The sequence below is a fragment of the Cherax quadricarinatus genome, chromosome 84 (genome assembly GCF_038502225.1).
Source record: "Cherax quadricarinatus isolate ZL_2023a chromosome 84, ASM3850222v1, whole genome shotgun sequence".
NCBI classification, from domain to species: domain Eukaryota; kingdom Metazoa; phylum Arthropoda; class Malacostraca; order Decapoda; family Parastacidae; genus Cherax; species Cherax quadricarinatus.
The window spans coordinates 7,549,957-7,563,650 of record NC_091375.1 but is presented as its reverse complement, the minus strand read 5'-3'; the positions used below and the strand labels follow the sequence as shown (position 1 = coordinate 7,563,650).

At 38.6% G+C, this 13,694-nt stretch overlaps 1 protein-coding gene across 1 annotated transcript in view; it reads left to right on the top strand.

Annotated features, from left to right (window-relative positions):
* RpL6 (ribosomal protein L6) overlaps positions 1-13,694 on the top strand; it is a 43,328-nt gene that overhangs the window by 18,868 nt on the left and 10,766 nt on the right. The window contains exon 4 of the mRNA XM_053799371.1: positions 3,974-4,113. Within this exon, the coding sequence (XP_053655346.1) occupies positions 3,974-4,113 (140 nt within the window). The remainder of the gene's footprint in view (positions 1-3,973; positions 4,114-13,694) is intronic.

Sequence of the window (13,694 nt, the reverse complement as noted above, 5' to 3'; positions counted from 1 at the left end):
TTGCACAACCTTCTGTCTTCACCTCTTTATCTTGAATTATTGGTTTCTTGATACCAAATACACTTGCTGTCTCCATGACGCTTGTGAAAACTTTCAGCATCTCGATTATCTACAATGTTTTCAAATTGTCATGGTTTCCTCACTTAATTATCTTGTTTCACTAGTGTCACTTGCACTTTGTTTAGATGTCATAATAAATATCCAAATGGGATGATGAAAAGGAAAAATTAAGTGATCAGCACTGAGTGAATATAATATAGTACTTAGCCAGATACACTAATGTGTGTGTAAGGCAAATGGAGACAAATGGTATTTGGGACCTGATGATCTGTTGGAGTGTGAGCAGGGTAATATTTAGTGAAGGGATTCAGGGAAACTGGTTATGTTATATAACCGGACTTGAGTCCTGGAAATGGGAAGTACAATGCCTGCACTCTAAAGGAGGGGTTTCGGATATTAGCAGTTTGGAGAGAGATATTGTGTATTTTTATACGTATATACTTCTAAGCTGTTGTATTCTGGGCACCTCTGCAAAAACAGTGATTATGTGTGAGTGAGGTGAAAGTGTTGAATGATGTTGAAAGTATTTTCTTTTTGGGGATTTTCTTTCTCTTTGGGTCACCCTGCCTCGGTGGGAGACGGCCGGCTTGTTGGAAAAAAAAAAAAAAACTTATCCAGATACACTAATGTATGTGTAAGGTTGTTTGTTTACATCACCTCACCCTTCCCTATACCACTAAAACAGTGCACTTGCCCAGTGTGTAATGGGGGTTCTCCTGCCTTTCTACTTTGGCACTTCATAATGGAAGTGCATACCACCGATGGAAATTAATTACACTCGGCACAGAATGGAAATTGCTTGCCTCTTTTAGAAACAAAAATTTAAATCACAGAATAGTGAAAATGGAGGTTATGAGAATTTGACTTACAGGGGATTTACTGTATAAAATTTTTACTCTAATACCATCATAGAGTGGTGAAGCAATGTAAAAAGAGAGCAAATGAGAGAGTGGGTGAGATGTTATCAACAAATTTTGTTGAAAATAAGAAAAAGTTTTGGAATGAGATTAACAAGTTAAGGAAGCCTAGAGAACAAATGGATTTGTCAGTTAAAAATAGGGGAGGAGAGTTATTAAATGGAGAGTTAGAGGTATTGGGAAGATGGAGGGAATATTTTGAGGAATTGTTAAATGTTGATGAAGATAGGGAAGCTGTGATTTTGTGTAAAGGGCAAGGAGGAATAACATCTTGTAGGAGTGAAGAAGAGCCAGTTGTGAGTGTGGGGGAAGTTCGTGAGGCAGTAGATAGAATGAAAGGGGGTAAGGCAGCCGGGATTGATGGGATAAAGATAGAAATGTTAAAAGCAGGTGGGGATATAGTTTTGGAGTGGTTGGTGCAATTATTTAATAAATGTATGGAAGAGGGTAAGGTACCTAGGGATTGGCAGAGAGCGTGCATAGTTCCTTTGTATAAAGGCAAAGGGGACAAAAGAGAGTGCAAAAATTATAGGGGGATAAGTCTGTTGAGTATACCTGGTAAAGTGTATGGTAGAGTTATTATTGAAAGAATTAAAAGTAAGACGGAGAATAGGATAGCAGATGAACAAGGAGGCTTTAGGAAAGGTAGGGGGTGTGTGGACCAGGTGTTTACAGTGAAACATATAAGTGAACAGTATTTAGATAAGGCTAAAGAGGTCTTTGTGGCATTTATGGATTTGGAAAAGGCATATGACAGGGTGGATAGGGGGGCAATGTGGCAGATGTTGCAGGTGTATGGTGTAGGAGGTAGGTTATTGAAAGCAGTGAAGAGTTTTTACGAGGATAGTGAGGCTCAAGTTAGAGTATGTAGGAAAGAGGGAAATTATTTCCCAGTAAAAGTAGGCCTTAGACAAGGATGTGTGATGTCACCATGGTTGTTTAATATATTTATAGATGGGGTTGTAAGAGAAGTAAATGCGAGGGTCTTGGCAAGAGGCGTGGAGTTAAAAGATAAAGAATCACACACAAAGTGGGAGTTGTCACAGTTGCTCTTTGCTGATGACACTGTGCTCTTGGGAGATTCTGAAGAGAAGTTGCAGAGATTGGTGGATGAATTTGGTAGGGTGTGCAAAAGAAGAAAATTAAAAGTGAATACAGGAAAGAGTAAGGTTATGAGGATAACAAAAATATTAGGTGATGAAAGATTGGATATCAGATTGGAGGGAGAGAGTATGGAGGAGGTGAATGTATTCAGATATTTGGGAGTGGACGTGTCAGCGGATGGGTCTATGAAAGATGAGGTGAATCATAGAATTGATGAGGGGAAAAGGGTGAGTGGTGCACTTAGGAGTCTGTGGAGACAAAGAACTTTGTCCTTGGAGGCAAAGAGGGGAATGTATGAGAGTATAGTTTTACCAACGCTCTTATATGGGTGTGAAGCATGGGTGATGAATGTTGCAGCGAGGAGAAGGCTGGAGGCAGTGGAGATGTCATGTCTGAGGGTAATGTGTGGTGTGAATATAATGCAGAGAATTCGTAGTTTCGAAGTTAGGAGGAGGTGCGGGATTACCAAAACTGTTGTCCAGAGGGCTGAGGAAGGGTTGTTGAGGTGGTTCGGACATGTAGAGAGAATGGAGCGAAACAGAGTGACTTCAAGAGTGTATCAGTCTGTAGTGGAAGGAAGGCGGGGTAGGGGTTGGCCTAGAAAAGGTTGGAGGGAGGGGGTAAAGGAGGTTTTGCGTGCGAGGGGCTTGGACTTCCAGCAGGCATGCGTGAGCGTGTTTGATAGGAGCGAATGGAGACAAATGGTTTTTAATACTTGACGTGCTGTTGGAGTGTGAGCAAAGTAACATTTATGAAGGGGTTCAGGGAAACCGGCAGGCTGGACTTGAGTCCTGGAGATGGGAAGTACAGTGCCTGCACTCTGAAGGAGGGGTGTTAATGTTGCAGTTTAAAAACTGTAGTGTAAAGCACCCTTCTGGCAAGACAGTGATGGAGTGAATGATGGTGAAAGTTTTTCTTTTTCGGGCCACCCTACCTTGGTGGGAATCGGCCAGTGTGATAATAATAAATAAATAACCATCATAGATTCACACTTTTTCATGATACCTGTAGCACCACTGGCATCTTTTTGGGTGTTATGCTTAACATTGATAAAGTAGCTGAAAATGTCCAAGATCATTTGATTACAGTGCATGTGAGGTAGGTAATGGTAGGTGTATACCTGAAGGGTGTTCCGGAGATCAGTGCCCCTGCGGCCCAGTCTATAACCAGGCCTCACGTGGGCCATGGCCTGATCAGCCAGGCTGTGGGTGTTGGGGAGGGCATGAGCTGTTTCCATGAACATGCTTCTCCTTTAGGTCGGAGGGGAAAATTCAAGTGTTTTGTCCCCCTCCCCTTTTTTCGTGTGTGTGTGTGTGTGTAAGTGTGTAAGTGTGTGTGTGTAAGTGTGTGTGTGTAAGTGTGTGTGTAATGATATGGAAATTTAGTGAGTAGCATCAAAATTTCCCATGGTAGCTGTCTTTCTCGTTGTGATTTATGGCATGTAATATTGATGCTCTTGCTTAATATCAAAATATCTAGTGTGTTTATCATACAATACTAATAATTCCTGGCTTGTTGGGTCACAGGTAGTTTTAGAAGCCAGCTGACATGATTTGATAGTTTTTTTAAACCACTTAATCCTCTCAATGGAGGTTTCTTGATGTTGGTGAGGGCCTCTTCATCCAAGGAATTGGATCCAATATCTCCTTCCTTGGATTGAACCAGAGTGCTTCCATTTCCCCCATGCACTGTATGAGCCCTGTTGATTAAGTGTTTCCCTATGAACATAATAGCAACATAGTATAATAATAATAATGTAACAATAATACTCATTCATGTAATGGATTGTATGCTGTAGGGAAAAGAAAAACTACTTTAGACTTTTTTTTTTTTTTTAATAGAAAAATTTATGCCCGGGGGAAGAAAAATTATACATAATTATATATTTGAAGGTTGGTGAGAAGCAAAAAATCTTCATTGAGAAACCTATTGGTGGTGAGAAGAATGGAGGGACTCGCATGGTTCGTGTTAAGAAGCTTCCTGCGTACTATGCCACTCAGTTGAACCCAAAGAGGAGGACCAAGCATACCAAGTAAGTAGAATACACACTACTATACTGTACATAGTGGCCATACTCATCATTACTTGAACAGCATGTAGGTACTCTGTACCTGACCCATGGCCGGGCTCCGAGAGTAGTTAAACTCTCGAAACTCTTCAAAGGTATATCAAAGGTATACCTATACACTGTGTACAATACTTATTGTTACTGTATACCTATACTATAGTATTTTTATTTATATGGCTTTAACTTCTAATTTTTAAGCCATCTTTTATGTGCTCTTGTAATAATGCTAAAACTATTCAAACTCTTGAATGCATGAGCTATCAGGCTTTTTTTTTATGTATATATAGATCTATAGATATATATATTTTGATACTAGCACCTTTGATGCTTTTAGTTTCCGTTCTACTGCAGTTTGACCCCTGGGCGAGGGTAGTCTGGTGCTTGCTTGGTCAATCAGGCTATTGTTGGTGGCCTGTTGGCCCAGACATCCATCACAGCCTGGATGACCCAACACTAGGCAGAGGCACCTGTAGTTTCCAGCAGTGTTTCAGACATCTTGTGGTAGAATGTTAGTGTAGGACCATGGATGTTGATGTATTGTTCTCTTATTGTGCCCACAGCATTTTTGTGTTAGCAAGACTATTTGAGATTAGGAGGAGGTGCGGGATTACCAAAACTGTTATACAGAGGGCTGAGTAGGGGCTATTGAGGTGGTTCAGACATGTAGAGAAGATGGAGCGAAATAGAATGGCTTCGAGAGTGTATAAATCTATAGTGGAGGGAAGGCAGGGTAGGGGTCAGCCTAGGAAAAGTTAGAGGGAGGGGGTAAAGGAGGTTTTGTGTGCAAGGGGCTTGGACTTCAGCAAGCATGCATGAGCATGTTAGGAGGGAATGGAGGCAAATGGTTTTTAGGACTTGACTTGCTGTTGGAGTGTGAGCAAGGTAACATTTATGAAGGGATTCAGGGAAACTGGCAGGCTGGACTTGAGCCCTGAAGATGGGAAGTACAGTGTTTGCACTCTGAAGGAGGGGTGTTAGTTCTTTTTTGGCCCCACCCTGCCATGATAGGAAATGGCCAATGTGTTAATAATAATAATAAAAAAAAGAATACACCCACCATCCGACTTACGACCCCTCGACTTACGACCGTTTTTTTTTTTTTTTTTTTTTTTTTTTTTTTTTTTTTTTTTTTTTTTTTTTTGCCAAATTTCTGGGAAATAAACAACTATTTGTGTTGTACACAGTGTTTATCCTAAACCTTACATTATAAAATACAGTACTAACAGCATAAAAAGTAAAGTAAATCATGAAATACCAAAATAAAACAATAAAATAAAGTCATTACAAAAATGTGATGTTGATATTCAGTAGTAAAGTTCGACTTGCATCCATTTCGACTTACGTCCATTTCGACTTACGACCGGTTTCTCGGAACCGAACTCGGTCGTAAGTCGGATGGTAGGTGTATTTGGTGCTGTATGAATACTGCTGGCTTAGCACTTGTTTGTAACTATATAGCAAGATAATGGTCATCTTTGCTCTTGCTGTAAACTTTATTCACACGACTCACGAAATCGTAATGACACGATTGCAAACAAACCATACCACGGGCGGGATTTGAACCCGCGGTCAGAGAGTCTCAAAACTCCAGACCGTCGCGTTAGCCACTGGAGTGGCTAACGCCACTTGGCTTAGCAGCCAATCATTTTCTGAGGATATTGACCTTTTCTCTAAATTACACTTAAATATTTTAACCCTTTCAGGGTTGGCAGGCCCTCTCCTAAACTTGTTCTCAGGGTTGGAAATTTTTTTTTGGGGAAAAAAAAAAAATCTTATGAAATGATAGAGAAACTTTTCTCCGTCATAATGACACCAAAAGTGTGAAATTTGATGGAAAACTTACGGAATTATGCTCTCGCGAAGTTAGCGGTCTTGATGATGTTTACACATCGGCGATTTCTCCCACTTTGGGCCCTATTTTCAGCCAGTTCCAATGTACCAGTTGATAAAAATCATTGTCGACTGGTACATCAAATGAGTTCAAGAAACCACCCATTTACCGATTTCAACTATCCAATGAAGTGATCAGAAATTGGTAATTTTGCCAATTTCACACAAATTTCAGAAGATGCCAATTTCCAAATAGGGTCCAGAATAAACAAGACAGACATTCTTGGCACTAAAATAACATTATTTCTGTTCATTAGTCAAGTCCCCAGGCCTCTCACATTTGTTTTGCTTTCCACTTTTAATTTTTATTCTCTCTCAAAAAATAGAGGATTTACTGTTATGCAGACCGCTGCATTAGTGTAGAAATGGTATAAATAATATCAGCGCACTTGTGAAAGAATATTAGACTCGCCAGTTGATGTGTATTGGACATGTGGTATGATTTGTTTAGTTTTGAACTTTGGCAAAAATCGAACATTTCTGCTACTTTTTGCTCAGTTTCAAGGTACTTTTCTTTGTGAAATCAATCAAAATCATCTCAGTTTCTGTAATATGTCTTCCATTCTATAAAATGAGACCAGGAAATCTAGAATACAACCATAAATAGCATACGAAAACACACTGCAAAGTCGCTGTTTTAACCCCTTGACTGTCGCATCCCCAAATCCTGAGGCATCTCCTGGTGTCGCAAAATTAAAAAAAAAAAAAAAAAATTCATATGAACTGATAGAGAATATTTTCCCGATTGTAATGTCACCAAAAGAATGAAATTTGATGGAAAACTGACGGAATTATGCGACCTCGGCAATATTTACGAATCAGCGATTTTGCCTACTTTGAGCCCTATTTTTGGCTAATTCCTTTGTTCCAGTCGACCAAACTCATAGCTGTTTCTTTAGAACTCCATTTTTTCTATTGATTGAGTACAAGAAACTGCCCATTTACCGATTTCAACTACCCAATAACATGGTCAGAAATTTGCAATTTGGTCAATTTCACAAAAATTAAAGATGACAATTTCAAAATAGGGTCCAGAATGAACAATGCAGACATTCCAGGCTCTAAAATAACATTTTCTTTGTTCATCAGTCACATCTCCAGGCCCCTCTGATATTACTCTTGCTTTCTATTTTTTTTTATTATTTTTTTTATTATCACACTGGCCGATTCCCACCAAGGCAGGGTGGCCCGAAAAAGAAAAACTTTCACCATCATTCACTCCATCACTGTCTTGCCAGAAGGGTGCTTTGCACTACAGTTTTCAAACTGCAACATTAACACCCCTCCTTCAGAGTGCAGGCACTGTACTGATACACAAATAACCCGCACATAGAAAAGAGGAGCTTATGACGACGTTTTGATCCGACTTGGACCTTCCAGCAGAAATTTCCACTCTTGATAATTCGTTTTCCCATCTTGGCTACCCTTCCCATTTCATAGACTCTGCCCTCTCACGTGTTAAACGTAATTTCTTCTCTCCCAAACTCTCCAATCCTGGGAACTCTTCTGCCCTCTGCCTTCCCTACATTTCCGGTCTTTCTAATCTCGACAGTTCTTTCCGTCCCTTAGACATCAAGCTTACTTTCCGCCAGACTAACACTCTTCGCACTGATCTCGTTCATACCTCTCCTCCCTCTACAGATGTTCTTGGTGTTTACTCTATTTCTTGCTCCTCCTGTCCTCTTCAATACTTTGGAGAAACTGATCGATCTCTTTCTGACAGACTTAGGGAGCACAAAAATAGTGTTAGGCTTGCCGATACTAACAATGCTCTGTTCTGTCACGTCAGAGATCACAGCCATCCTATTGATTGGTCTTCCGCTAAAGCTGTCTTCCCTACTTCCAACTCTTAACAGTCGCCATCTAGTTGAATCCTCTCTAATACACAACTTTCCTTGTATGAATCTTAGTCCTGGCTTCGTCTATGTAGATGCCTTTCTCTCCCACTACATTGTAAAATGCTCCAAACTTCAGAACACCCGTGACTTAACCTGATTCCTCATTTTTTCTTTTTCTTTTTCTTCTTCTCCTTTCCTCTTTCGTTCTTTTTCTCCTCTGGGTTGTCTTTCTTTCTTCTGTCTTGTGTTTCTGTTCCTTCATTATTTATTTCATCACTTCCCCTTCCCCCCACCTCTGCACTTGCTCTCCCTCTGTGGGCACCTAGCTCCCTTGCAGTGTTCCCCTTTCTTTGTATTTGACTGGCTCCCCCTTAATTCCCCACTACCACCACTTACACTACTACTACTACTGCTGCTGCTGCCGCCGCCGCCACCGCTGCTCCACTTCTGGTTAGCGTGACTTTGTAAATGGTCCAAGTCAGATTGAAACGTCGTCGTAAGCTCCTCTTTTCTATGTGCGGGTTATTTGTGTATCGTTCCAGTCACGGTATTGTGCCTTTTTTGTTATTTCTATTTTGAATTTTTATTCAAACAAAAAATAGAAGATTTACTGTTATGCAGATTACTGCAATATTGTAATAATTGTATAAATAATGTCAACCCATTCATGACTGCATATTAGAATGGCTACTTGGACATTTATTGGGAAATTACATCATTGTTTACTTTTGAACATTGGCAAAAATCAAACATTTCCCCTAATTTGATCTCCATTTCAAGATTCTTTTCATAGTAAAACCAATCAAAATCACCTCTATTTCTGTAATATGTTTTCCATTCTATCAAATGAGACCAAGAAAACGAGAATACATCCATAAATACTATACGAAAATATACCACAAAGTCGGCATTTTAACCCTTAAACGGTCCAAACGTATATATACGTTCACTCGCGTAGCGCCCCAAATTTTTTGAGGGAAAAAAAATCCTTTCTTTTAAAAGGAAAAAGAGAGCATATGGTTCCCAGGCATCCCCAATTATTTTAATATGGCACACAGTGAGTGTGCACACCCATTCTCTCATGTCTAGGTGACTCAGGCTTATTGTGGCAATGGTGAATGAATGACAAAGAAAACGTATATATACGTTTGGGGCGCTACGCGCATGAACGTATATATACGTATGGACCGTTTAAGGGTTAATTAAAAAAAACTGTCGGAGTTTTTTTTTTCTCATTATGCACTGCGTGCTGCAGGATTTTTTTTATATGGTGCACACTGACCACACAGACCCATTCTCTAATATGTGGGCCTACCAGCTTTCTCTTGCTTGATTTGAAGCTGCTAGAATTTATGAGTATATATATGTCAAAAACGGTGGCTTGTAAGACGTATATATACGACCAGATCCGTCAAAGGGTTAAAGCAAAAACAGTCAGTTTTTTTCTCATTATGCACTGTGTGCTGCAGGATTTTTTTTTATACTGTGCACACTGACCACATTGACCCATTTTTTCATATGTAGGCCTACCAGCTTTCTCTTGCTAGATTTGAAGGCGCTACAATTTATGCGTACTAGTACGGCACCAACCCTGGTGTGCAAGCCATACTACTATGGCACCAGCCCTGAAAGGGTTAATATATGGATTAGCTAAAAGTACTGGTAGCAATAGCCACACTTGAGGATAACTTTCAGTAGGAAGTCTGTTCTTGGTTAGTGCTGCGAGAATCAGGAAATATTTTTAACCCTTTCAAGGTTGGTCCCGTAAAATTAATACGGCTTTGAAACCAGGGTCGGTCCCGTAAAACTACACCAAAATTCTAGCGGCTTCCAATATTATGGGAGAAAGCTAGTAGGCCTACATATGAAAATGGATCTGCGTGGTCAGTGTGAGCAGTACAAAAAATCCTGCAGCACGCAGTGCATAATGAGAAAAAAATGCAACTTTTTGGCGTAAAATAGCAACTTTGCGGTGTATTTTTATGGTTTTGATAGTTGTATTCTCAGCTTCTTTGTCTCATTTGATAGAATAGAAAATATATTACAGAAATAGAGGTGATTTTAAATGGTTTATGGACTAAAAGTAGCTTGAAATTGAGCTCAAATTAGCAGCAATGTTTGATTTTTCCCCATGTTCAAGAGTAAACAAAACACATCATGCGTCCAGTACATGTCGACTGGCCGGTCTGATATATACTGCCGAGTGCACTAACATTATTTATACAATTATTACCATTATGCAGTAGTCTGAATAACAGTAAATCTTCTATTTTTTGTGTGAATAAAAATTCAAAATGAAAAGTAAGTGTAATATAAGAGGGGTCTAGAGACATGACTAATGAACAGAGAAAATGTTATTTTAGTGCCAGGAATGTCTACATGATTTATTCTGGACCCTATTTTGAAATTGGCCTTTCTTGAATTTTGTGTGAAATTGGCCAAATTAGTAATTTCTGATCACATTTCTGGGTAGTTGAAATACGTAAATGGGCAGTTTCTTATACTCGGTTGATAGAATAAAAGTTCTATATGTGAAAGTTTTAAATGTACACAAAAAAAAAAAAGTATGATGGTGTGCTGAGAAGAGGTTGGTGTTACTTACGTAATGTAGGTATATTTGCACTTTGTACAGTAAGTGTGTTAACCACTCGGTATCAGCTAAGAACAAAAATATTTTAAGGTAATTCTTCAAAAAATTATTATTATGTCTTTGGTCTCTTGGTATGTATATGTACTGTTGTGTCCTCTTCAAGTGGAACTTCGGACAGCTCAGTTCATAACATATCCTGGCCACTAGTGATGACACCTTTTGGTGAACATACAGGAGGGCCCCGCTTATAAAGCAGGTTAGGTTCTGGGCTCCCTATGTCAAGTGAAAGTCACTCTAAAGTGAAACGGCATTTTTTTCACTTTTAGATGCATATAAAAACTGATAACTTGTTTACACTGTCATTTATTAAGTGAGAAATAGAGCTAGGCCTAAAAATGCATATACAGTACACACATTACTTAGCATAGGGAAGAGATATGTCAAAGAATCTTAAGAAATACAAGGAATAATAATAGGAGATACAATACACACAATGGCAATGCAGCACAGCAAACCAGCACTTCACACACCAGGGCCCGGGGCCAAACCTGCAACATCCATAATACAGGTCATTCTGGAGGGACTGTTAAAATGTACACCAAGAGACATATTACTGTATGGTTTATACCAGATAGATTAAGGAGTGCCTCCGGCAAATTTCCGCGCGCGCTCACCGAAATATCGGAAAAATATGGATAGTGAGTTATATATACTGAAAAATAGCTCAACTCTTTGGCAACACAATGGTACCAGAATGAATGTTCTACGACGTTTCTACAAGAAATTACAGTCATTTATATGAGGTAAGGTGACGGTGATATTGGTAGCGAGTCTGCTCACAGCCCATATATATTTTGGAAATTTTTCCTTGTTTTTTATCGCTTTTTCTTGCATTATACTTTCTAATATAATAACTGAGTACTTGGCATCATAAAACTGAAGGCGGAGCTTATCCCTAGATTGAGCAACAGTCATTAATCATATCATAATGCGCGGAAGGGTTGCCGCGCCAGGAGAAATCACTTCATTATTACGCTTATATCAGCTTATATATCAACTCTACAGCTTATTTATCTATCAGAATTGTTCTAATATGATATAATAAACACTCTAAATAACATACAAACATGTTATATACTCTAGACTGAAAAAAATAGACCATAATATGGCGAAAGATTATCGGGAATATTTCGATAAATATTGAGTTACTGCTCTCCATGTCGTCTCCGTGTCGTATTCTTTGGTCTCTGAGTAAGAGAAAACGGTGTTTTGAAGAGGATAACTGCACTAGAACATCAGTTTACTAAGAAATACACCCAAACAAACGCGATTTTCGCGAAAAAAAACTTTTTTTTTTGAGACGGTGGGCCGGCCGGCGTTCTAGGCCTATATCTCGGAAGTAACTTATTCCTCTACAGTTGCTATTTCTGCATTTATTACTTAATTAAATGGAATAATATTCACAGAAATTGTAGAATAATGGTTTCTCTAATTTTGTTAAAGGTAATTTTGGAAATATTCAAATACTTTCGGAGTTATGTGGGAGTAAAGGGCAGATTTTTTGCAGTATTCCAGGAACTAAAAAAAAATTTTTTTTTTTTTTATATAAAGATACGTTATTTAGAGAAAAGGCGTTGCCTAAAATTAGTTTAAGCATTGCTCTCTCGGCACCAAGTGTCCAAACAACCTTACGATGTCCCATATAGGAATGATTTTTGAGACAAGGACATTTTTCAGAAAATCAGTCTTTTTCAGTCTTTTCTCAGTTGTCGTTTGAGGTATATTTTTGATAAATATTTTCAAGAATGAGTGAAAACACTTTGTCTTGTGCACCAAAACTGGAGGAAATCGGACGGTAAACAAAAAAGCTACATTTTTTTGCCGGAGGCACTCCTTAACAAAAGCCAGACATCCTTTCCCCCCCCCCCTCCCCAACATTCAGGGATCGAAAACGAGTAGCAATACCCCCATCACACTCGTATGCATGGAAAAGTTTAAAGGTGTTACAAAATGGCTCGACACTCATATGTTAACCCTTTCAGGGTCCAGTCCCCCAATCTGAAACTTGTTCATGGGGTCTAAGAATTTTCAAAAAAAATTTTTTATTTTTCTTATGAAATGGTAGAGAATCTTCTTCTGAAGATAACAAAACAAAAAGTACGAAATTTGATAGAAAATTGACAAAATTTTGGTATTGTGAATTTTACTGCATCAGCGATATTTACACATTGGTGATTTTGCCCACTTTGACTCCCATTTTAGGCCAGTTACATTCCAGTTGACCAAATTCTTAGCTGTTTCACTAGTATTACTTCTATTTTATTGATTGAGCAAAGGAAACTGCACAATCAACTTTCAACTACCCAATAAAGTGATTGGAGATTGGCAATTTGACCAATTTCACACAAAGTTCAAAATATTCCAATTTTAAAATAGTCCAGAATAAACAATGCAGGCATTCCTGGTGCTAAAATAACATTTCCTCTGTTTATTAGTTATGTTTCCAGGCTTTACACATGAATTCCATTTTGATTTCTTATTCACATAATGAATTTAGAAGATTTACTGTTATGCAATATTGTAATAATTGTATAAATAATATCAGTGCATTTGTGAACATGTATTAGATCCACCAGTTGATGTGTATTGGATGTGTTATGTTATCTGTTTACTCTGGAACGTCGGCAAAAATAGAACATTTCCGCTACTTTGAGCTCAATTTTAAGCTATTTTCAATACTAAAACCAATCAAAATCATCTCTATCTCTGTAATGTCTTCTGTTCTATTAAATGAGACCAAGAAACTGCAAATACAACCGTAAGAACCATTTGAAAATACACCACAAAGTCACTGTTTTAATTGAGAAACACGGTTGCATTTTTTTCTCATTATGCACTGTGTGCTGCAAGATTTGTTTTACATGGTGCACACTTACCACATAGATCTATTCTCTCATCTAGGCCCAAATTTACCACTCGAAGCTTATTTGAGTGAGCTGAGCTCATGACTTAGTACTATGGCTTGGGCCCCTCAAAGGATTAAGTTGCGAAGGAAGGTGAATGATAAAAATGTGCTTTTTCAGAGATCAAAGTAACTGTAATTCTTATTTAAAAAAAATAATGTGAAAAAAAATCTAATGTTAAACAGTGGTTGATTTGTTTTTTAGTAGGCCATAGAGTGATTGCCAGAGAGGGGAGGGGAAGAATTAGGGCAGTAGATAACAGTA